We start from the raw sequence: 22,643 nt of genomic DNA, 5'->3' as shown, positions 1-22,643 counted from the left end.
TGCATCTCAAAAAGGCTTCCCCCTCTGTAAACACAAATGTATTACACAATTCTAGCAATAAAGCTTTGACTGTTTCCCAGTGTGATTTTAATAGATTCAAATGAATCCATAACAGTGCAAATAGAGAGCACCATTGCCTCGAAATTTCAATGCGTCGAATGAAAATGAGGCCGCGACATTTTCACAAATATTTAATGGGGTTCGGAAGATATTTACTGATGGACTCCTTTCCTTTACAGGATATTGCAGCATGAAGAAGGAGCAAGTTGTCAACTGTCAGTTTTCGGTTTGGTATCCGATATTCAAGAAACATTCGATTAAAAGGTAGACAGCTGATGAGTTGTACAGAAATACCAAAGACATATTTTCAATGTTGTTGGTGTAAAGAATAGTCAATTTAGCCAACAGCTAACGTTAGCTACCGGACAGAAGCAGATTACAGCTAGCTCTCTTTAGGCTATATTTATCGTGTGTATTACTGCATAATTGTGTTTTAATCCCTTTTTCAGAGCAGCTTCCCTAAACCACCTTCTTCCACGCCTCTGTCTGTTTGTTGTCTATTACGTATTCTATGAATTACATACATTTATATGTGGTATTATTATTCTTTATTCCAGTGTGATTCTCCCACTGCCTCAGAATGTAATAGACTATTTACTGGATGATGGCACACTGGTAGTCTCTGGGAGGTATGAGGCCACTGACACACACAAATACACAAATTCGATAAAAAGTTGTCTTTGTTTGAATAAATGTGAAAATATAATGCCAAAATTCGGCTCGATCTTAAGGTGCTATTCCTCCTTTGAATGGCACCTGCTGTGTTTGAGAAGCATCCATGTAAAGATGCTGTGGGGTTGTTTTTATCAGACACGTGATGTTACAGGTTGCCTCTGTTGTTATGGTCACGGCAGTTCCCTTCAAACCACACGTTTTCTCCATCTAAAATGTGTATGGTGGAAGTTGTAGCCTATTCAGATCCTTTACTTAATTAAAAGTACTCATACCACACTGTGAAATTACTCTTTTACAAGTAAAAGTCTTGCATTGGAAATGTTACTTAATTAAAAGTATGCAAGTATCATCAGGAAAATGTACTTAAAGTTTTAAAGGTAAAAGTACAAAATGTAGAATAATCCAAACATTTTAGAAACCGGACAGGATCAAAACAGTTTTGTCAATCCACTAAGTGTTTAATCGTCTAATCATTTCAGCTGGACTTGTAGGCCAATATATTGTTGGGTAGTTTCATTTATAATAAAACCTTGTATTTTATAAACTGCATGTGTTTTGTGTGCAAAAGTCTTAATTTGTAAATAAACTAAAGCTGACAGGTGAATGTAGATGAGTAAAAAGGTACCATATTTCCCCCTGAAATGTAGTGGAGTAGAGGTGGAAGGTGGCTTGAAAAGAAAGGACTCAAGTAAAGTACAAGTACCTTAAATTTGTACTTAAGTACAGTACTTGAGTAAATGTACTTAGCTACATTCCACCACTGGTATGTGCATTATGATGCTCGGATTAGTTTTGTGCCCGGAGCACTCATCTGTTGTTTCTCTTCCCTTCAGTGACCATAACACACAGCAGTCACACGCTAACAACAGTGACTCGGACGCAGAGGAAGACATTCAGGTACGGGAACAGAGACTAAGGTTCTTTTTTACATGGGATGTTTTCTTTCTTATTTTTGCCTCCTTGCTTGGAAAGGAAATTAGTCCTTGTTTTCCTAATTCACAGTCTTAAAATAGTTCACATTTTTGCAGAAAAGCATCAGACCTCTGCTATAATTTGTCACCTTTTTTTTTAACCTAATCAAGTTATTTGGGACTGATTGTTAAATTTGTTAAAAGGCCAATGTCTGGAACAACACTTACACCATCACCGGGCACTGAAACAAGACTCCTGAAATGTTTTTTTTGCCTAAGCAGCTTTATGCTGACCTACCACAGCTACTGAAAAGTAGGGGAAACTCTGCGATATAGTACACTTTTAAATTGGAGATTTAATTTATAATGACACATTAGAGAATACATGCAAAATGTTTTGTAGTCTGTTTTCAGGGACCAATGTCTTCATGTCTTAATTCTCTGTCTTATAAGTCAACAACTAGAACTGTGTTCAATCCAGTTTCTTGTTCTCTACTTCCCTCTAGTGGTCAGATGATGAGACAACCACCACTGTTACTGTAAGTACATAGTGTATTATATTATTATGAGACAAGCTTTTTTAATGTCTGAAACCTGCATTTACACAAGCTTAAAGTATTCCTCTGCACTGACCCCATCCCCTAATCCCCAAATTGGTCTAGTCGGAACACAAGAAAAAAAAGAGTTCTAGGAACTTCAAAAATCCCTCCAGTCGATAAGCAGCTTATGTCAAACCAAACTTTAGGAATCTTTTTTTTTTTCTCAAACATGTGGTTTTAGTTTTCTTTACAACAAAGGCAAGTACAGCAACAACAAAAAAAGAAACACAAGCAGTCAGCATGCACGAAGGGAACAGTCGTACATAGCACATCCACCCTCCCACCCCCCTCCCCACAGCAAAAGGAACGCAAAAGTTATGTTAAATTAATATAAAATCGGGATGAAAATAGTATAGAAGTATGTAAATGTATGACAAATTCTGCATCCATATACACATACACTAGAATACTAAAATTATATATATGCACATGAGCAAGGATTTACACAATAATGAATAAACCTAAAATATGAAATATGAACAGATCTATACAAAAATATATATATTATATAAAAGAGAAAAAAGAAAAAAAAGGGGGGATGCAGCCACAGTCACAATCAAATCAGTTCATCACTTCGTATACTTTCATTTTCCTGGAAATTATAAAAAACTCTCCAAATACTCCAAAACCTATCAATCTTGTTTTTTGTGAAATAACTTATCTTTTCCAGGGCCAGATAGAAAGTCACTCCGTTTAACCATTCAGAAACGCCACAGACAGTTGGTTTTTTCCATGACCTAGCAATGCACCTTTTAGCCTCCAAAAGGCACATACTAATTAAAGGTTTTTCATCATTAGTTATCACAAAATTGACAGCGTAAATATTTAGGATACATAACTTAGGATCGGTGGGACTCACCTTGCTAATAATACGACCAATAACGGTCAGTACCTTTTTCCAGAAGTGTACCACCTGCTGACAGCTCCACATACAATGAAACAGTGACCCCCTCTGATCGCTACACTTAATGCACCTGTCGGGAATATTTGGGTTAAAGCGGTGTAGCTTTATAGGAGTAATGTACTGTCTACTCAACCATTTATATTGCAATAGTATAGAATATGTGTTGACTGACTGAGTTTTTACCAAAGAGCAGGCTTCTGACCATTCTTCCTCTGATACATTTTCATTTAAATCCATATGCCAGGCCCGTAATATATCATTTGAAGACTCATTAGATCCACTAACAAACAACTTTAGGAATCTTGGTGTTACATTTGATCTTCAGTTGAAATTCTGAACACCATGGCAATAAATTGGTCCAAACCTGTTTCTTCTTTCAACTGAGAAACATAAAAAAAATAAAAAATCAGACCATTATTATTCAGGCCATCATTTCTTTCCCATCTTCAGCAATGCCCTTTTCACTTGCCTTAGTCAAACTGCCCTGGGCATGTCTTTAGCTTGTACAAAATGCAGCAGCGATGCTTTTAACTAATCACTCCTATTTTAGCATCGCTGCTTTGACTGCCAGTAAAGTTCAGGATTTATTTTTAAGATTCTTTTAATCACTTATAAAGCCACTGCATGGCATAGCTCCTGCCTTTATTTCAGAGCTACTAAACCTTTACACCACTGAGCAGCCACTCACAGTCATCCAACCAAAACCTGTTGGCTATACCGCGTGCTAAACGTAAAACTAAAGTCGACTGCTCTTTTGCCGTCCTATCCCCCAGACTAGAACAATCTCCCCCCTCCCATTAGATCAGCTGAGTCGGTACACTGTTTAAAAAGCATCTAAAAATCCACCAATCCTTTAAGTGGGTGATTCTATTTTTTAAGTGTTGATCTGCACGGTGACTGGTTGCTGAATGCTTTCTGTTCCCAGTTGTCTGTATGCATGTATTTTCGGAATATTTTTCGCTTAGTATTTGTTTTCTTTTTCTCTAGTGATGTTGATGTGAAGCACTTTGTAACCTGTGTTCAACGAGCTAAATGTGTATCACCCCGTGCATATAATTTAATAATGCGGTAATTATGATGACCATGTGATGTGACGTGACTTTGTGTGTGCTAGGCTCCTGAGTTCCCAGAATTCACCTCTAAAGTCCAGGAGGCCATAAACGCCCTGGGTGGGCGCGTCTTTCCCAAATTGAACTGGAGTGCTCCACGGGTAAAATACAGCACTCAGCTGCTCTTAGTGAAATGAAAAACTGTGTTTGCCTGCTTCATTTTAAGTTATCAGAGTGGTGAATTCATTAGAAAAAGTGTGCCAACATGACTTCTTTTTATTTAGCATAACCAAATTATTTTTTTGGCTAAAGGCCCTGTACATTTTAGGGTATTGAAGATAAGAATAGCTTTTTGCACCACTGCCAGCCTTAAGGATTGATGCATAACGTAAGTGTGTGTGTGTGTGTGTGTGTGTGTGTGTGTGTGTGTGTGTGTGTGTGTGTGTGTGTGTGTGTGTGTGTGTGTGTGTGTGTGTGTGTGTGTGTGTGTGTGTGTCCCTCCCAGGATGCTAACTGGATTGCACTGAACAGCTCCCTGCAGTGTGACAGCCTTAGCGATATATTTCTGCTCTTCAAAAGTTCAGACTTCATCACCCACGACCTCGCGCAGCCGTAAGCCTCGCCATGCAACAACATCAACACACACACACATATTTTGCATTTAGATGACAACCAATATCAGAAAATAACCAGGTTTGGTGTGCACAGGCTGATTGCAGTGATTCTGCAGTAAAACACAAGTGGCAGAAGTGGGAGAAATTGCTGTGATGTAGATGTTTACCTCTCGCTTCTCCGCTCTGCATGACAAGCAGTTAGTGCAGCGAGGTGTGTGTGTGTGTGTGTGTGTGTGTCTGTGTGTCTGTGTGTCTGTGTCTGTGTGTGTGCAATGTGATATATGCTTGTTTTTTTTGGACTCTGTTAAAAAAAACTTCAGCAACCAAGGTGTTTGTAGTGTGACTTATCCAATTATTGTAAAAACTAAAATAGAAATTCAAAACACCAACCACTTGTGATGCATTGGTGTTCATATTTAACAGTTGTAACCTTCATTCATTTCTTGGCACAGATTCCTTGCGTGTAGTGACCAGGACTCCCCAGATCCAGTCATAAACTATGAGGTATTTTTAAGCTTTTTTTTTTTGTCATTAGCTTGTTTTTATTACGAGTTTTAGTGTCTCATCATGCAGATGGAGAGTTCTATTTGCACTTAAGAAAATTATGTTTTATAATAGGGCTGCAACTAATGAGTATTATGTCGATTAATCTGTCAATTGTTTTCTCGATTAATTGATTAGATTAGTTGTTTTGTCTATAAAATGTCAGAAAATGGTGAAAAATGTCCATCAGTGTTTTCTAAAGCCCAAGATGTTGTATCTCAAAGATATTCAGTTTACTGTCACAAAGGAGTGAATAAACCAGAACATATTCACATTTAAGAAGCTGGAATCACAGAGTTTTTTTCCATTAAGAATAAAAATGACTCAAACCGATTAAAGGTGCTGTAGATAGGATTGCGAAGATTCAGGACTTAGCCGAAACATTTGAACATTGACACATTCTCAGTCCCTCCCCCCCCCTTTCCGCTAAAGCTGAAAACTGTCTCCTAAGCCCCTCCCCCCACAAGGAAGAATGAATGCTTGTGCATGAGCAGTGATTGACATGCAGTTAGACACCCCCACCCCTTGCCCTGATTGGTGCATCTGAACAGGGAGCGGTGGATTTTTGCAAATCGCACTACAAGCTGTAGGTGGTGTCAGAGGAGCTGGATTTTTTTTTTTTAAATGACCTGCTTCATGTAGTTCTACTGGAACATATAAGGCTTACCTACTGCACCTTTTAATCGATTATTGAAATAGTTGGCGATTCATTTAATAGTTAACAAAACATTTTTTCCCCTTTGCAGCTCTATTTTATACTTTTTTTTTGTCATTTAAAGTGTGTGTGTGTCACACCTATGTATTTTATCAGCGGTGTTGTCCTCTGTCCTCAGCTGGTCCTGAGAAAGTGGAGCGAGTTGATTCCCGGCGGAGAGTTTCGCTGCTTCGTCAAAGAAAACAAACTGATCGGTAAAAAACCCTCAGCTCACCTGTCTTCATTTGGGCTTTCCCCCCCAAACATTTTGGAAGAATACATACATATACATATTACATTTAAAGATAGTAGTTGTTGTTAATCAATGTTGGAACGGAACTAAGTACATTAACTCAAGTACTGTAACATTTTGAGGTACTTGAAATGTTTTTATGCTACTCCGCTGCATGTCCGAAGGCAATATTTGACTTTTTACTCCACTACATTTATTTGATAAGATTTCTAGTTGCTTTGCTGATTCGCTGGCCCTGCTATTCTCTTAAAGAGATCGATGCACACACCCGCGTACAAGTATAAACTTCAGGCTACTTACGTAGGCTACGGTGAAAGCTCTGCTTGGAGCCTCTGCTGTACCATAAATCAGCCTTAAGCCATAAACAACCAAAAGGCCGTAAAGTAAACTGTTGCAAACTTCGGTAAAACCCCCAATTGAGATGCATATTCCCAATGCGCTGTATAAATGTCCAAAGCAGGCCTCTAAAACCTGAATAATACCAACATATCCCACGTCTTCTTTCAAAAAATGCTATATTCAGAAACGGGCCTTATTCTGAATATCCCAACGGAATTTGCAGTTTACATGACCCGTATCAAATTTGGAATATTGTCATATTCGGGAATATAATAATATATAATCGTGGAATATTAGTGTGCACGTAAACTTACCTGTTGTGAGCCACCAGGAATAGCAGGGAAACATGAAAGAGGGCGCTGCTTTTACACGTACTGAGCCGAACGTGTCTGAAATGGGAATTAGTTAGAAAAGAAACCTCTATTAGAACTGTGATATAATGATGTTTGAGCTGTACTTTACCTCAGCAGGCTAATTTAGAAACAATTATAAAATTCAATTTGAGCTCCACTAATGATGTATCCGTCTTTTTTTTTTTTCCAGCGATCTCCCAGAGAGACTACACTCAGTATTACCAGCACGTCTGGAAGCAGGAGGAGCAGATCTGTCACGCCATTCAGGCATTCTTCAGCCAGCACATCCAGTACAACTTCCTGGACGAAGACTGTGAGCATCGGCATCCTTGTTTACTTTTTTTTTCTTAGGCCTCCCTCACGCTGGCTGCGTGGCGTGAGCGTGTCAGCTGTGTGGTGTGCTAGCAAGAGGACCAACGCCTATTTTTCACACGACACGCAAGCGCGTTGGAAGCATTTCCAGGCAAAATAGAATACGAAAAGATGTGAATATGTCATTTTGACACAAATACATATTAATAAATGACATTTTGATGTTTGAAAGCCCCTAGGTTTTGACATAAATGCAGATATAAATGTAATTTAAAAAAATCGATTTTCTAATATTGCACCTGTCAATACAGAACGAAATATTCTGTGGCCTATTTTGCCGTCAATACTGCCGACGTTGTCTTTGCTGTAATCAAATCAGTATATATTTATGTTTATTTCATTTTATGGGAAACATACATGTGTACAAACAATGCTAGCAGCAGCAGCGCCGCTTCAGACATAGAAAAACATAGAAAAATCCACGCAACAGAAACGCCACGCTCACGCCACACAGCCAGTGTGCAGGAGGCCTAACTGTCTGTGGAAAGTTTCACATCTCCTTCAGCTCTCCACTGACAGAAACCAATTTTTCTGTTTCTTTATTCTTTTTTTTAAGTGGTTAAATATTCACGGTTGTTGTATTGGGACAGGAAAAATGCAGGGAAACACTGTGGAAACACAAAAGTGTCTTTTTATTACTTGTGATTTTTAAAATGTATTTCAAGTTTCTTAAATGTTTAACTTTGTCTTTGTTAAACTAGCAGCTATAGTAGATAGTGAGTGCATATGTAGTTGTTTAAACTGTTTTTGTTTTCTCTGTTTGGCAGTTGTGTTTGATGTCTACAGAGATAGCCAGGTAAGCGCACTGATGCATTTTGATATTGTCCTTTATTTTTTGTTGTTTTTGTTGTGCAAAGTGAGTTAACACGTGTGTGTGTGTGTGTGTGTGTGTGTGTGTGTGTGTGTGTGTGTGTGTGTGTGTGTGTGTGTGTGTTTTTTTGCAGGGGAGGGTGTGGCTGATAGACGTGAACCCGTTCGGAGAGGTGACAGACTCGCTGCTGTTCAGCTGGGAGGAGCTGACGGGTGGGGGGGAAATCGCCCAGCAGCAGGTCAGCCAGTTTTAATTAAAAAAAAAAAAAAATTATTTTAAAGGTGCACTATGAGTTCCTGCGTGACGTCACTTCTGTTGACGTTCCAAGTAAATACCAAACAAAACAGAGCAAGCGCGCCCCTCCCCCCCATGTTTCCGTAACTGTCGTGACTAACTGACTAACTGTCACTAACCCCCTCTCCCAACCATCTTGTCAGTGATTGGCTGGAGTGGTTTGTTGTATTTTGGTGCACAGCCTGTGCCCCTAGTGTTTGGTGACGTTTACGACCCCTGTGTTGTCTCCCGAGACCGGGCTTTTTCACAGTGTACTCAGGGGGGGGCGTGCAGCTAGCGGATCAAGGAGAGATACCTATACGATTTGAGACAAAAATGAAATCGCGCTGAAACCATGCTGGAACTCATAGTGCACCTTTAATAGTTTGGAGGGTGGAAAAAAGGCGTAGAATAGAGACAAAGTGTTTGACCGATGAATTCACCTCGATGTAGCAATGCTGAACTAGAGCCCCGCTGAAATCCGTCAAAACTGAAAACAGTTTAACTATGTGGTTTCCGGGGCAACCGCTAGCTCACCCAGTAGAGTGTGCGCCCCTTTTGCTGCACGTCGTCCCCCGTCTCTCTCTCGCTCCCCTTTCCTGTCTTCAAGCTGTCCTGTCAATAAAGGCCATAAAAGTCCGCCACCCAAAAAAAACGTACAAAACAATCAATAAAAAAACTAAGTGTTTTTCACCCGTATGTGCAGGAAGGCCCGGCGTTTCGCTGCACCACCAGCGAGGTGACGGTGCAGCCCAGTCCCTGTCTGAGCTACAGAATCCCGCGGGACTTTGTCGACCTCTCCACCGGAGAAGACGCCTACAAACTCATCGACTTCCTCAAACTGGTAAGATGTTGTTTCAAAAGCTTTGTTATATGAGTATTTAGCTAGCAGATACAGGGTTGTTGCTCTACAAAACCACAGAATGCGGGTGGGGGGGGGGTGTTATTTTCAAAAATAACATTGTGCACAGCTGTCAGTTTTTAGAAAAGTGTTCGTTTACATGTACCCGTGTATATATGCCGTCAATAGCATGCCAAACCTGTAGGTGGCAGTGTAACGCGAAGCTCAAGCTCATGTTAGCCAATCAGAATCCCGAAAATAGCAACAACCGCAACGAACCACGTCCTCTTTCCCTCTTTCGGCTGCCTAAACCTCCGTTTGTCTCAGTTTACATGCAAACGAAGATTTCAAAAATCTCCACTCTGGCCGGAGTTTTTAGAAAGACTCGGTTTCAGAGGCGAATTCTCCGTTTGCGTGTAAACGAAGGGCACAAACGAAGAGAAATGTCTCAGTTTGTAAAATAACCATGTACGTGTAAACAGGGTCTAAATGTTAGCACATCTCCACCCTAAGCAGAAAAACAGTCTGCTAAATTCTGCAGATTTTCATTCTGGATTACCACTGAAAGTGTAAACAGACAAGAAAATTCCCCCCAAAAAATTTTAACAAATCTGCAGATTCCATTTGAGTCTGCTCATTACTTCCCTCTTTATATAGTAGTGTTTTTTGCATTGTCAGTGGCAGGGTCCGCCATTCCCACTCTGCTTTCCTTTGAAACATATTTGCCTCGGTGCAAGCTACAGAGACCACAGGTTGCTCGTCTGTCCCCCCCACCCAAAGTATTTCTGACAGAGTAGCTAGTAAAATAGGGGGACGGATGCTTGAGACATAGACTAAATAATCTCCATTTGTGCAACAAATCTCCAATGTACAGCATCACAGCATTTATAGCTACTGCTGGTTTCCAATGCCCATCCCTAGAAGGGCTTTTAAACAGTCATAGAAAACAAACATGACACATTGCCACATTAAAATACATAAAGCACATAAACATACAAGACACGTCCATCTGTACCCCCTCAACCCGCCCATACGCCGTCCCGCCCCACCCCACCCCACCACACCCCATGCCAGCCCCCACCCCTAGACGTGACTACCGGTCTGATTATCAGTTTAACACGTCTTCAGTTTGATTTTAAAATGCTTACTGTTGTGTATTGCTTTTAGCTCAGTGGGCAGCTCATTCCATGCAGCTCACTTAATGTTGACATTGAACATAATCTGGAATTTTTCCGAATTTTCCAATAATTGACACCCTTGCAGAGAATGAATGAATTTACAAAATTGGGAACCAGGGTATAACTTGACGTTTTTGATCTCGTCTCCATGTTCTTCTCCTCTCTACAGAAGAAAAGCCAACAGGAAGATTCTGAGGAGGAGGAGGAGGAGGCGAACGCTTCCTTATCTGGAAGCTGAAGAGTAGCTGCTAGTGTCACCAGGCCTCCAGATCATGTTTTCTGCACAAAGTGACTCTTTACCTCTCTGTCCTGTTTGAGCTTCTTTTATTTTCCTCTTTTCAGCCTGTTTTTCTCTCACCCGATTGTAAACTGCACATGGTGTACCCGGAGTTTCCTAAATAGCTCTCTTGTGTTACGTCTTATTGAACATGTTGAATTAGCACTATCACGTTAATGTGTCTCTGACGATTCATTTTCTGTCGAGTTGTTGCTGTTGTTGTTTTGCCTCCGACACTGCAGAGCGCCGTCTTGCTGATGGGAATGGCTCGGTGAGACAGGAAAGGGAGGCCTCTGCAGTGTCAATTAGTCGTTTATGTCAGTTTGAGAGGGAATTATTCGTTTTTGAGAAAATTGTGTTACTGTAAGGGGATTTATTTACTAAAACTGTAAAGAATACCTGCTTTTATACTTAAAAATAGGTGAGTATAACAGTTTGTGTATCATTTTTTGCAGCCCTGTGTGTGTGTGTGTGTGTGCGTGTGTGCGCGTGTGTGTGCGTGTCACACACTTCTTTATTTAACACCAAAGACCGTTCATCACTGAGTCACCTTTAATTGGTTTTCCCAGAAATCCCTGCTCCTCCATCTCTCCCTGCCAATTTCCCCTGAGCAGTTTTGACACACTCATTGCTCCAAGCCCCTCCAGGCACTCTTTTCGAGTCCTGTTTTTTTTCCCCCATCATGCATCGGTGTAGACTGTTACTCCCGAAACAAAAAACAACAACAAAAAAAACCCACCATTAGACTTGTCATGTATTGGCTTGGCTGTCAGTCCCTTGGGTGCTGTAAACTAGCACATTAGAAATTGATTGTGCTTTTACGCCACAGCTCTCATTACGCCGGGAGCTAAATGAGCTGTGCACGCACAACGCAGGGCAGTTAATTTTGTTTTTTGTTTTTTTTTCCCCACCGCTGGATTGATAGAGCAATTACAGGGAGATGGAAAGAGCTGGTATGATGAGAGTTAGAGCTCCCCGGGTGAAAGGCTGTGGACGGGAGGAAGCAGAGTACACATATTGTGGAGAACGTTGCACATTAATCATCATTTTAAAAATGAAATCTGGCTGTAAACAAAAGCCGCCAGACCTGGTGGAGGTGTCCCCGTCTGACCTGCGTGTATCTCAGTATACCGCGGTATCCGGACACAGGGTGAATACAAAGCTTAGCCCATGATGAACTCCAGTCTGCAGTTAGAGCTGGGCGATAAGGAAAAAATCAAATCTCACCATATTTTTGACCAAATACATGGATGTAGATATTGTAGGGTTGACTAATGGTGCTTTAACAAAATATTAACAAGAGATTTTTGATAATCACCGATAATGTGGATACAATGACTAAGTGGGTGATGGGAAATAATAGAACAGCTAGAACCGTCTGGAAAGTTCAGAAAGCAGTTGCTAGTTTATAAGGTACAATAATACACAGCAGTGCAGTAAATGTTCCTTCATGAAGGTAATAATGTTCATTTCTTGTTGAAACCATTTTAGAGAGGCTGTCCTTTGTGTTGAGTATTGAGTTATACTGATAGATGTTTCTAATAGGTGCACAACATATTAGAAATATCTTAGTACAATGCAGTACTATTAATTTTTTGCAGAGCTGTTTTATTCGACTGCATTGGTTTTAGATAGGTGTACTTAAAGGTCCAGTGTGTAACGTGTTTAGTTGTTCATTATCAAAATCTGTGTTGCCAGTTCACAAACTTGTCCTTTTTCATGAATATTTTACCACCACCATCACTTCCAAGTATTCCTTTTGGCTTGAAATGTTACATTTGCATTCGCATGAACTGGAATAGATGCTCTATATTCATGCGCCATCTTGTTAGCCGGTAAGGGACATACAGGACATACTGCTCCGCCTTTCGCGTTTTCAACTCACAGCTGCTGCTAATGGGTATCGTAGCTTCCCGGCCCCCCGGCAAGTTTGAAGAAGGAAACATGGAGGACCACACGTATTCAAACTCCAAATTTCAGGAACAGGAGTCTTCTTCGCCCAGAAAAAGAGAAAGGACATTGAAAAGATAAAGAGACCGGCTTTTTGAAGCGTGAAGGCTACCGTAGCTGTAATACGTAATTTGGACTGCGTGGTGCGAGGGAGTTGATTGCGATATTCGATCTCAACGCTAGATGGGAGAAATTCCTACACATTGGACCTTTTAAACCTTGGACCTGAATAAAATGGCAACTGAGTATTTTCATGTAACTAGAATCCAAGAATAGTTAGCTTGAACTAGAAAATGAAATAAAATCAGATAAATCAGAATTTTTTTTCAAATAACAATGAACATGGGGAGAAAAAAAAAAAAACTGATGCTGCCAAAGAAGGTATTATGAACATTATTGTAATACGTTAATATTTTTTAATAATAATAATAATAATTTTTATTAGGTTCATATTAAATTGAAATCAGGATTATTTAAAGGATAATTCCGGCGCAAAACGAACCTAGGGGTTATTAACAGATGTGTACCCACTCGATCGTTCTCTGGGACATGTTTTCATGCTAATCGAATGTGTTCGTAGCTTGAAAGAAGCTAGCGCGGACCGCTGATTAGCTTACAATGCTAGTATTCGGGGCAACAGGGAAAATAAAAACAAATCGCTATTTATACCACCAAAAAGGCTCAAAATATCACCAAACTTCAACGGCAGCATAATGAGGGTCCCTAGATGTTAACCGAAGCATTGAGAACATTGCAAAGACAAACTTTTCAGGACTTTTAGTAGACCTCGTACCATGCAAGTATAGCAAATTGGGTGATAGTCAGATTTTGCTGTCCCGAGTTAGGAGGAGGTAGTCACTTTTCGGCAGGCTCCACGAACCCATGCCATAAAAGGACTGCACCCCCCCTAACTCAGGAATGCAAAGGCTGACAAAGACAACCTTTTCAGGACTTTTAGTAGACCTCGTCCCATGCGAGTATAGCAAATTAGGTGATTGTCAGACTTTGCTGTCCCGAGTTGGAGGGGTGTAGTCACATTTCGGCAGGCTCCACGAACCCATGCCAAAAAAGGACTGCGCCCCCTTAACTCAGGATTGCAATGGCTGTATCATGTGGACGCGCTGACAGTGTTGTTGTCATTGCTAAGAATTCGTCATGTGGGGCGGGGGGCGACAGAAACTACGTCCTATAGCTTTAAATGTAGGTAAATAAAAGAAATAATGCTTCTTAGCTAAAAGTACTGACATTGTAAAAATGCCAAAACAACTGCCTTTCTATAAATTCACATCGACAAACTGTTTGATCAGGTGTCACTATAGTAGAGTGAAAGAAAGACCTTTACATTTATCAGCTGATACAGTGTAGCTCAAGGTTGAAGCAGGAGTAGAGGTGGAAGCAGAGGTGGAGGCAGGAATCGAGGCAGAGATTGAGGTTACCCATATGGAGTTGAAGATCTTATGTGGTATTTTTTTCCTTTTCCTCAATGTCTTTTTTCAGGAGGTCGGTGTTGATTTTAAGAAAAACACGACCTCCATCACTTTCCAGATCAGCACTCTTGTACTGTAGAGCTATGACTGTGAAAGGCCCCAAGAAATCGGGCTCCAACTTTCCGCCCTTTCGCTGCTGGCTTCTCGCATTCATCCCACACACTTTGTCACCCACCTTGAAATCTGATTTTGTGGTCTTTTTGTTTTTGATGGGGCAGTGGTGTGTCGAGCAGCCTGCAGGGCATTACTAATATTAATAATGTCCTCTGTAGGGCTGTCATTCTCCACAGCACTCTCCATGCTGCTGTCCACCTTCTAAAAATGATATTGTATACAATATCATAACGTATTACATATCAAATACTAATTACAGTACAAATTCTTTCAAAAAGTCAAAGCAACCACTTGCAACAAAAAAATACCATGTACTCCTCAGGGACCAGGGACGGGTATCTGGCTTCCCTGCCAAACATCTTGGCATCTTGGTCATAGAGAATGGTGAAAAGTTAGCGGTTGACTATTTTTACAGCATCTAGATGCTGGTCCCATGTGTCGGGCCTCTGCCCAACAAGTTTTCTCAGAGCTCTGAAATGTGATAGGAAAAGAATGTATTTTAGTTGTACATAACTATATATCTATCTAATTGTTTGCTCTATATACAGTACAGGCCTAAAGTTTGGACACACCTTCTCATTCAATGCGTTTCCTTTTATTTTCATGACTATTTACATTGTAGATTCTCACTGAAGGCATCAAAACTATGAATGAACACATATGGAATTATGTACTTAACAAAAAAGTGTGAAATAACTGAAAACGTCTTATATTTTAGATTCTTCAAAGTAGCCACCCTTTGCTTTTTTTATTAATAAGGGAAAAAATTCCACTAATTAACCCTGACAAAGCACACCTGTGAAGTGAAAACCATTTCAGGTGACTACCTCATGAAGCTCATTGAGAGAACACCAAGGGTTTGCAGAGTTATCAAAAAAAGCAAAGGGTGGCTACTTTGAAGAATCTAAAATATAAGACATGTTTTCAGTTATTTCACACTTTTTTGTTAAGTACATAATTCCATATGTGTTCATTCATAGTGTTGATGCCTTCAGTGAGAATCTACAATGTAGATAGTCATGGAAAAAAAAGAAACACATTGAATGAGAAGGTGTGTCCAAACTTTTGGCCTGTACTGTATGTAAAATTTGAATATATGGAATGAAAAGAAAATGTAATCTATATATGTTATAAAAAAAAGGCCCATAAATAATTAACTGCAGCTACTAAGATTTGTAATGCTGAGTGCGTGACCAATTTCTGCTCTAATCCCTCTGGTATAGTGTAGAAATAACTTCAATAGGGGTTGTATTTCTTGATACAGGTTCACAACTCCCACCCATTTCGCTTACCTTTGTATGGTTCCATTCATTTTCTCAACAAGACCATTGGTTTGAGGATGATAAGGGGCACAAAGGCTTCTTTTTATCCTGAGGATCTTGAAGACATCAGTGTTGACCTGAAATTCATTTATCTCACTTTACAAATGATGAATTTTCAAGTGTCTGATGGTATTTTATTTTGCCCCCGCAAATTATTGTTGGTAGCTACAGTACATTGCAAGTAGTTTTATTTTACCTGATTTACAAACTCCTTCCCCTGGTCTGTAAGGATCCTCTTGGGAGCCTCAAACCGGTAAAAACAATTTGAGGATGCCTCTTTAGCCGTTTAAGCTTGTGCGCATTTGGTCAGGTAATCAATCATTACACAGATGTAACTGTATCCCTCTGTAGTCACAGTCAGCTTCCCTATCAGGTCCATGCCAACAAGCTCAAATGGATGTGTCACCTAAAAGACATATGGGTGAACATCAAGAACAAGGAATAGGACATGACTGGACAACATCTGCTGACCCAAGTGAGATAAGTGGGATAAAACACGGCAAGGGGAAAGACAGACCAAGGGGAAAATACCAAAAAGACACTAGACAGATGGGCATGAGGTGAATGAATCAGGAAAACTAAAGGATTTTTTTTTGGTGTGTGATGCTTCTCCTCCTTTATTTGAGCTCTACTTGCCTGGCAGTGCACACACTGGGCCACCTGAATGAAGAAGATTTAAAAGTTTGTGTGTATGTGTGTGGTATGGGAGAAATTAGGACATGGGGCCCAAAAAGGCAATATATATAAGCTTAACCTATAGAAGAAAATGACAACTTCTAGTTATTAACATTTAATAAGCAGTGCTTCTCAGAGGCCGATTTATTTTATTTTATCAATCTGACTGGGAGGTACAATTATGGTATAATTATTATAAATAATTAAGTGTTTTTGAAGAAAAGCACATTTTCATGTAACAAAACAGTTCTGATGAGGTGAATTCTAGTTTAAACACTTTAAGGAGTATTTTTTTATGTTTGGTCCAATAGCATTCATGTTCAATGAAGACAAATAACTTGTGTCCTGAAGATTGTGTAGATGTGATTTTGTGTTTGTAGTTTTTCTTCCAACTGAATATAAGGAATCAGACAAGTTTGCTAAGTTGTAAAACATATAAATGATGATACACATTTAATTAGTATTTTATGAGACATAAAGCTGAAGTCATCATGTTGTTCCGAAGGTTCCATTGTCCATTATGACACCATAATAGTTCGGGAATCCTACATCACGAAAGTCTACAGGAGAGACCATTTCAGGTCTGATTGTCATTCCAATGTCTTCACACGTTGATTACAGACACAGAGAGACATCCCGTTTTTAACTGTTTTATTCAACAAGTATTTCAAAGATGTTTGGAAAAAGCAACTTGCGGAGGCCAAGTCACCGCACGGTAAGCTGATTTAAATGTGTTTATCTATTTGTAGTACAAACTGATTTATGTATTTTCTTAATTAAAGGTCAAACTCATTATAAAATAAAATGCTGCTTTTAGATTTCCATGTGATCTTTTATTCTAAAATTCTAAGGAATGTGAACAGGATTTTAATTAAATTAAAGAAGATGCCATTTCATTTAAATCAGTAGGAGTGACATGTCTATAAATTACTATTTTTACCAAGTTTAATAATTCTACACCAGTGATTTGATTATTCTTTGATCAAACTACTGTAAATGGCACTTATTTGATTAAAGTTTTATTTAGTTGTTTGTCTTGTGTTTAGTTGACAGATGGTCTAAACATGTATCCAAATATTCTCTTTTAGTATGATATAGGTGACGAGGATCCTCTCATTAAAGAGATCAGCAAATCAATGGCCAGACTTTCCATAAGTGGACAGACTGAGCTAGCGTCCAGGTCCTCCAACAGCCGCATATCCAATAATAGGGGGTCCACCGAAATCAAAGAGGCCAAAGGTACCGGTCGCTCCAGGGCCATTGAAGGGGAATCCGTCCAGCAGACTTTGCGACGGAGGATTCCACCTGAGGCCCAAGACAAAACCAGTACCCCTGTGAGGACTCCCGGTTCAACCAAATGCTTACTGAGAGCACTACTGGAGAGTCCCGCAGACTTAAGAAAACCCTGAGAGAAGGCTTGGAGGCCAATCCAAAACCTTCTCCTAAAAGGAGATGGGAGGATCTGGAATCGGACGGTATCAGAAGGTAAGTGTTGTATCACTTTTTCTGAATAAATGATTTACTGTAGGCATTAAGATTCTGGAGTGTCAAACTACTTTTTTATCTTCATGCAAAAGGCCAGACAGCCTCGGTCCAGAGAGGAAGAGGAGAAGAGTGGACACAACGGCAAGAAAGAACTCTTCCTGGGTGAGTGTTCACGCCAGAGCTTTTCAAAGGAAATATATGAGTGCTGTTTGTTCCAGGGCCATTAAAGAAAAATCTGTGAGGGTCAAGCAGACTTTGCCACGTGAGGTGCAAGAGCAGACTCTAAAAGAAGGCTTGGAGGGCAAAGAAAAACCCTTCTATAAAAGGAAATGGGAAGATTTCAAATCAGCCGGTATCAGAAGCTAAGTGTTGGATCACTTTCCCGTGCTAATGATTTACTGTTGCTGTTAAGATTCTGGAGATTCAAACAACTTTTTTATCTTTATGCAAAAGTGACGTTGTTATGGTTGCCATGCCAAAAAAGAGAACTAGAACCAGAAGGAGAAACATGAGACGCCGTGCGAAGCCTGTACAGGATGCAGAGGAATGGCAGTAAGCCCTCTAATGGCAACACACAGACCGTGGTTACATTTTGTATTGTTATTTGTTTTTATAACAGGGATTACATCTTAAATTTGTATTTTACTTCTAATATTAAAGAGATTGAAACAATTTATAATCTGTGCAGACACCCAGAATGCTCGGGTCACAAGGGACATGGAGAAAAGACCTGGAGAGGAGGGAGCAAGAAGGCAAAGTATGACGTGAGGTACGTCCTCTTATAGGGACACAAAAACTCTTAGGAATCTGTTTTTTTTGAAGCATGTCACATCATCTTCGGATCTGGTCTAGAATAAACTAAAAGTGTGATGGCTCTGCTATCCTCAGGAAATTACAGTTTGGGCAAGGTGTGTTATTGTGGCCAAATGTGTCCTCCATACAGACCACATTTTCTTCACATATTTCTTCAATTCAATTAAATTTTATTTATAGTATCAAATCATAACAAGAGTTATCTCGAGACACTTTACGGATAGAGTAGGTCTAGACCACACTCTATAGTTTACAAAGCCCCAACAATTCTAGTAATTCGAGCAATAAGAGCAAGCATTCAGCGCGACAGTGGCGAGGAAAAACTCCTTTTTAGGAAGAAACCTCGGACAGACCCAGGCTCTTGGTAGGCGGTGTCTGACGGTGCCGGTTGGGGATGTGATGAACAGTGGAAATAACAGCCACAAGTTCAAGTTTGATGTCATATGCATATTAGTACAAAGTACCACAGCAATGAAATACAATGTGCCTTGGCACTCTCTCAGCCCCAGTCAATAATAACAATTTTAAAAACATAATAGCATTTAAAAACATCTAGGAATATCCAAATATACATAAGTGACTAAGTTCAGACCACAGCCCTCCTTCCTGTTGTGCTATCGTTCAATAACCTTATTACCTGAGGGTAAAAACTATCCCTAAAACGTGTTGTACGCATTGGGATGCTCTGCAAACGATAAATAAATAAAAATAATGGAACAGTGACTACAAATGGTAGTTGTAGTAGTTCATGTCATAGCAGGGCACTGCACGGCATTACAGGATGTAGCGTGGCACAGCATAGCATAGCTGGACGCAGCAGGACACTGCAGAGCACCGTAGAGCGTAGCAGGGAGTGCAGCAGGACCACGGCAACAGCTGCAACCAAGATCTTGGTGCCATCCTAATCCAAGGAAATATGCTGTGCGAAAAAAAACATAAGGACTCCGGGGAGTAAACTCCCCAGAGCTAGGTTAGTAACAAGCATTTCTGGGACAAGGATGCACACAGATGGAAACAAATGGAAAGAGAGAGGAGAGAGCAGCTCAGTGTGTCAAAGGAAGGAAGGAAGGAAGTCCTCCACATGTATTTTCAATTCAATCGCATATTTTGTTGCGTTTATTGTCCAGTCCCTCCAGAAAAATGTGATTATGCGATCGCATAATTCAATGCATAATCAGCCAAAGTCCGGGGGGCCGCATTTTTTCAAATACGCCGCACTTTCGCCGCAAAAATTGCCGATTTCCGCACAAAATATAATATAAATAATATAATAAAAGTCCCATATATCTTAGCCGAAAGTTGAAAAATGTTGCGTTTACTTCACACGAGAGCAGCCATTTCCCCCTGTTGCCATGGGAATGTTACGAAGTGACGTAATTACACGACGTGAACATCATCGAAAAGCAGGGTGTTGGGGGGAATCGCTTTTTTTCTGTCTTTTTCATCAAACTGCAATTTTTGCAAGTTCCCGCAATTTCATCGCATAAAATTGCATAAATATCCCGCATATTCCATCGCATTTTTTAAGAAAACGTGCCGCATAATCAAGGATTTTTGCCCGCAACAATCACAGAAAAACTGATTGTAGGAATATTGTCAGTAAAGGGCGTAGGTTTTGTTCATGTACATCTTAACACCAACTCTGTTAGAGAATGAAACCTTGTTAAAGCCATGAGCTCTAAAGTTTAAATCTACATAAAAGACAGGTCAAATTTATTTTTCACATCCCTGTTGTGTACTTTAACCCCCTTTGAGCCCCTGAACGGTTATTTTTTTACCTCTTTTGGGGAGTGGGTTGTCTTTCATATTTGACAAATATACGTCTTCTAAATATTGGGGAAAATCTACGCCTATGTATTTGATTAACATCGGTTACTCTATGTTTAAGCGACTGTACCTCACATACCCAGCACCAAACAACAGACAAAGTAGGCGACCAGCGGGTGAACGTAGTGGAGCATTTAGCTGCTACAGAGCCAGATATTTCCCTCAGGAGTTGATGGAGACCAGGACACGGCCAAAAGGAGATGGAGTGGTCTGGAGGACACAAATGAATGCTATTGTTGCTATGAGGATATGCAACTGCTTGCAAACGGTTTACAGCATGTTGTGCTGCCCCCAAGTAGCCAAACAAATCCCAAAAAAATCTGTTAATGCCGGTTTAAAATGAGAACTTGCTTACATACCTTAAATATTATGGAGGCGTAATGCTGCCCCGGCAGAAAAAGAAAAATGTCTTAGTATCACGTTATTTCATTAAACGAAAAATGTTAAAACGTGAAAATATCTTGTTATAACCTTGTATACGGGCTATAGTTATAACTTAAAAAACATCTTATTACAATATGCTTTTCACTTTATAACATTTTACTTTTTTTCTGCCGTGGCAGCACTACGCTTCCGTAAAGTGTAGATCAAAATACAGAAGGAAAAAAACTAAACATTTTTGAGGTAGAAATGATCCCATAGGTTGAGTAAAATCTGTAGGCGGAGCCAAATAACCACAGTTGCTGTAGCTTAAAGGTGCACTATGAGTTCCTGCGTGACGTCACTTCTGTTGTCGTTCCAAGTAAATACCAAACAAAACAGAGCAAGCGTGCCCCTCCCCGTAACTGTCGTGACTAACTGACAAACTGTCACTAACCCCCACCCCCTCCCCCAACCATCTTGTCGGTGATTGGCTGGAGTGGTATTTTGGTGCACAGCCTGTGCCCCTAGTGTTTGTTTGACATTTACGACCCCTGTGTTGTCTCCCGAGACCGGGCTTTTTCACGGTGTGTTCAGGGGCCGGGCAGCTAGCGGATCAAGGAGAGATGCCAATACGATTTGAGACAAAAATGAAATCGCGCTGAAACCATGCAGAAACTCATAGTGCACCTTTAAAGATGTTAGCCTTAAGCTCAGAAAAAAGATACCACAATACAGAAAAGGCCTTTTTTTTTGCCAAACAAACTTTTCCGTTAGCTAAAATAAGTGTAGAAAATAGCTTCTTCTGTACCTCACACTACGACTGAGGCTTAATTCAACCAGTTAGATGATGTATTCCTCTGGGAAACGCCCTTTTCCCCAGCAGACATTTGGACATGTCGCAGAAGGAAAAGCACAGGTCTTACCAATAACATTAACGATGTCTCTGTTCTATTAAAATGTCCCAGTAAGCTGTGACAGCGTGATACTGAGCCAGCATGTATAATACCACAAATTAAGCCATTGTCTGTTTTATTATTTACACCTGTGCTTTTCTCACTGTGACATGTCAAAATGTCTTCTGTAAATGAATAAAAAGATCTATGGTTCGTGGCTGAGCTAATGTGATCAAATTAGCTCTCAGTATGCGTGCCTATATGGTCTGTCAAATTGACAATATCCCATGTATTTTCATTTTGATGATGTGGGTTTATAATGCAATGCTTCATTACGGCCCAGCCAATGAGATGATTGTTTGTGTATGTGTGCACGACTAAAATGTATGGCAATGTTTAAGCTGGATGTGGCTTTATTTTCCTCGACCTTCATCCTCTTTTTAACCATCTCTGATACCCTCCTCGCCTCTCCTCCTCCTCCTCCTCCTCCTCCCTTTGCAGCTGGGTAATCATCTTTCATCAGGGGAAGGGAGGTCAGGTTTGTTGACTTGGAGTAAAGGATGAGGGGTGGGGGAGCGAGAGGGGTTTTCCTTGGTTGCAGTTGAGGAAGAGCTGCAGTAGTTTGCAGCCGGAATACTCATGAGCAGCTGAGGCTGCAACACATTGTCCTCTCCTTCCCTCCCTCCCTCCCTGTGTGTGTGTGTGTGTGTGTGTGTGTGTGTGTGTGTGTGTGTGTGTGTGTGTGTGTGTGTGTGTGTGTGTGTGTGTGTGTGTGTGTGTGTGTGTGTGTGTGTGTGTTAGAGAGAGAGAGAGCAGTAACCCGGCCTGAGCTGACCCCAGCCCCAGCAGCTGTCAGAAGAGAGTCCTGGGGATCAGTGGTCCTCTGCAAACTGAAACTTTGTAATCCAGGTGCTATGCGGGCCGGTTAAACCCAGGTGAACGTGCAGCTGCAGCCGGGGTCACTGCTG

At 40.5% G+C, this 22,643-nt stretch overlaps 1 protein-coding gene and 1 long non-coding RNA gene across 2 annotated transcripts; both read left to right on the top strand.

The window, feature by feature from the left end:
* Window positions 1–176: 176 nt before the first annotated feature.
* Window positions 177–11,179, top strand: cdc123 (cell division cycle 123 homolog (S. cerevisiae)). The gene is made up of 13 exons (XM_028570811.1): window positions 177–324; window positions 618–689; window positions 1,569–1,632; window positions 2,153–2,185; window positions 4,264–4,359; window positions 4,704–4,810; window positions 5,265–5,316; window positions 6,189–6,264; window positions 7,185–7,307; window positions 8,134–8,162; window positions 8,311–8,415; window positions 9,157–9,294; window positions 10,639–11,179. Exons 1-13 carry the CDS (start codon window positions 251–253, stop codon window positions 10,705–10,707), a joined length of 1,038 nt encoding a protein of 345 aa, XP_028426612.1. The 5' UTR covers window positions 177–250; the 3' UTR covers window positions 10,708–11,179.
* Window positions 11,180–16,217: 5,038 nt separating this feature from the next.
* On the top strand, window positions 16,218–17,545 carry LOC114549864 (uncharacterized). The gene is made up of 3 exons (XR_003691598.1): window positions 16,218–16,300; window positions 16,916–17,009; window positions 17,383–17,545. It is a non-coding gene; the product is annotated as an uncharacterized LOC114549864 (long non-coding RNA).
* The last annotated feature ends 5,098 nt before the right edge of the window (window positions 17,546–22,643 follow it).

This window comes from Perca flavescens, chromosome 23 (assembly GCF_004354835.1).
Source record: "Perca flavescens isolate YP-PL-M2 chromosome 23, PFLA_1.0, whole genome shotgun sequence".
In the NCBI taxonomy this organism is placed as follows: Eukaryota; Metazoa; Chordata; class Actinopteri; order Perciformes; family Percidae; genus Perca; species Perca flavescens.
This window is presented reverse-complemented; position numbering and strand designations above follow the sequence as displayed.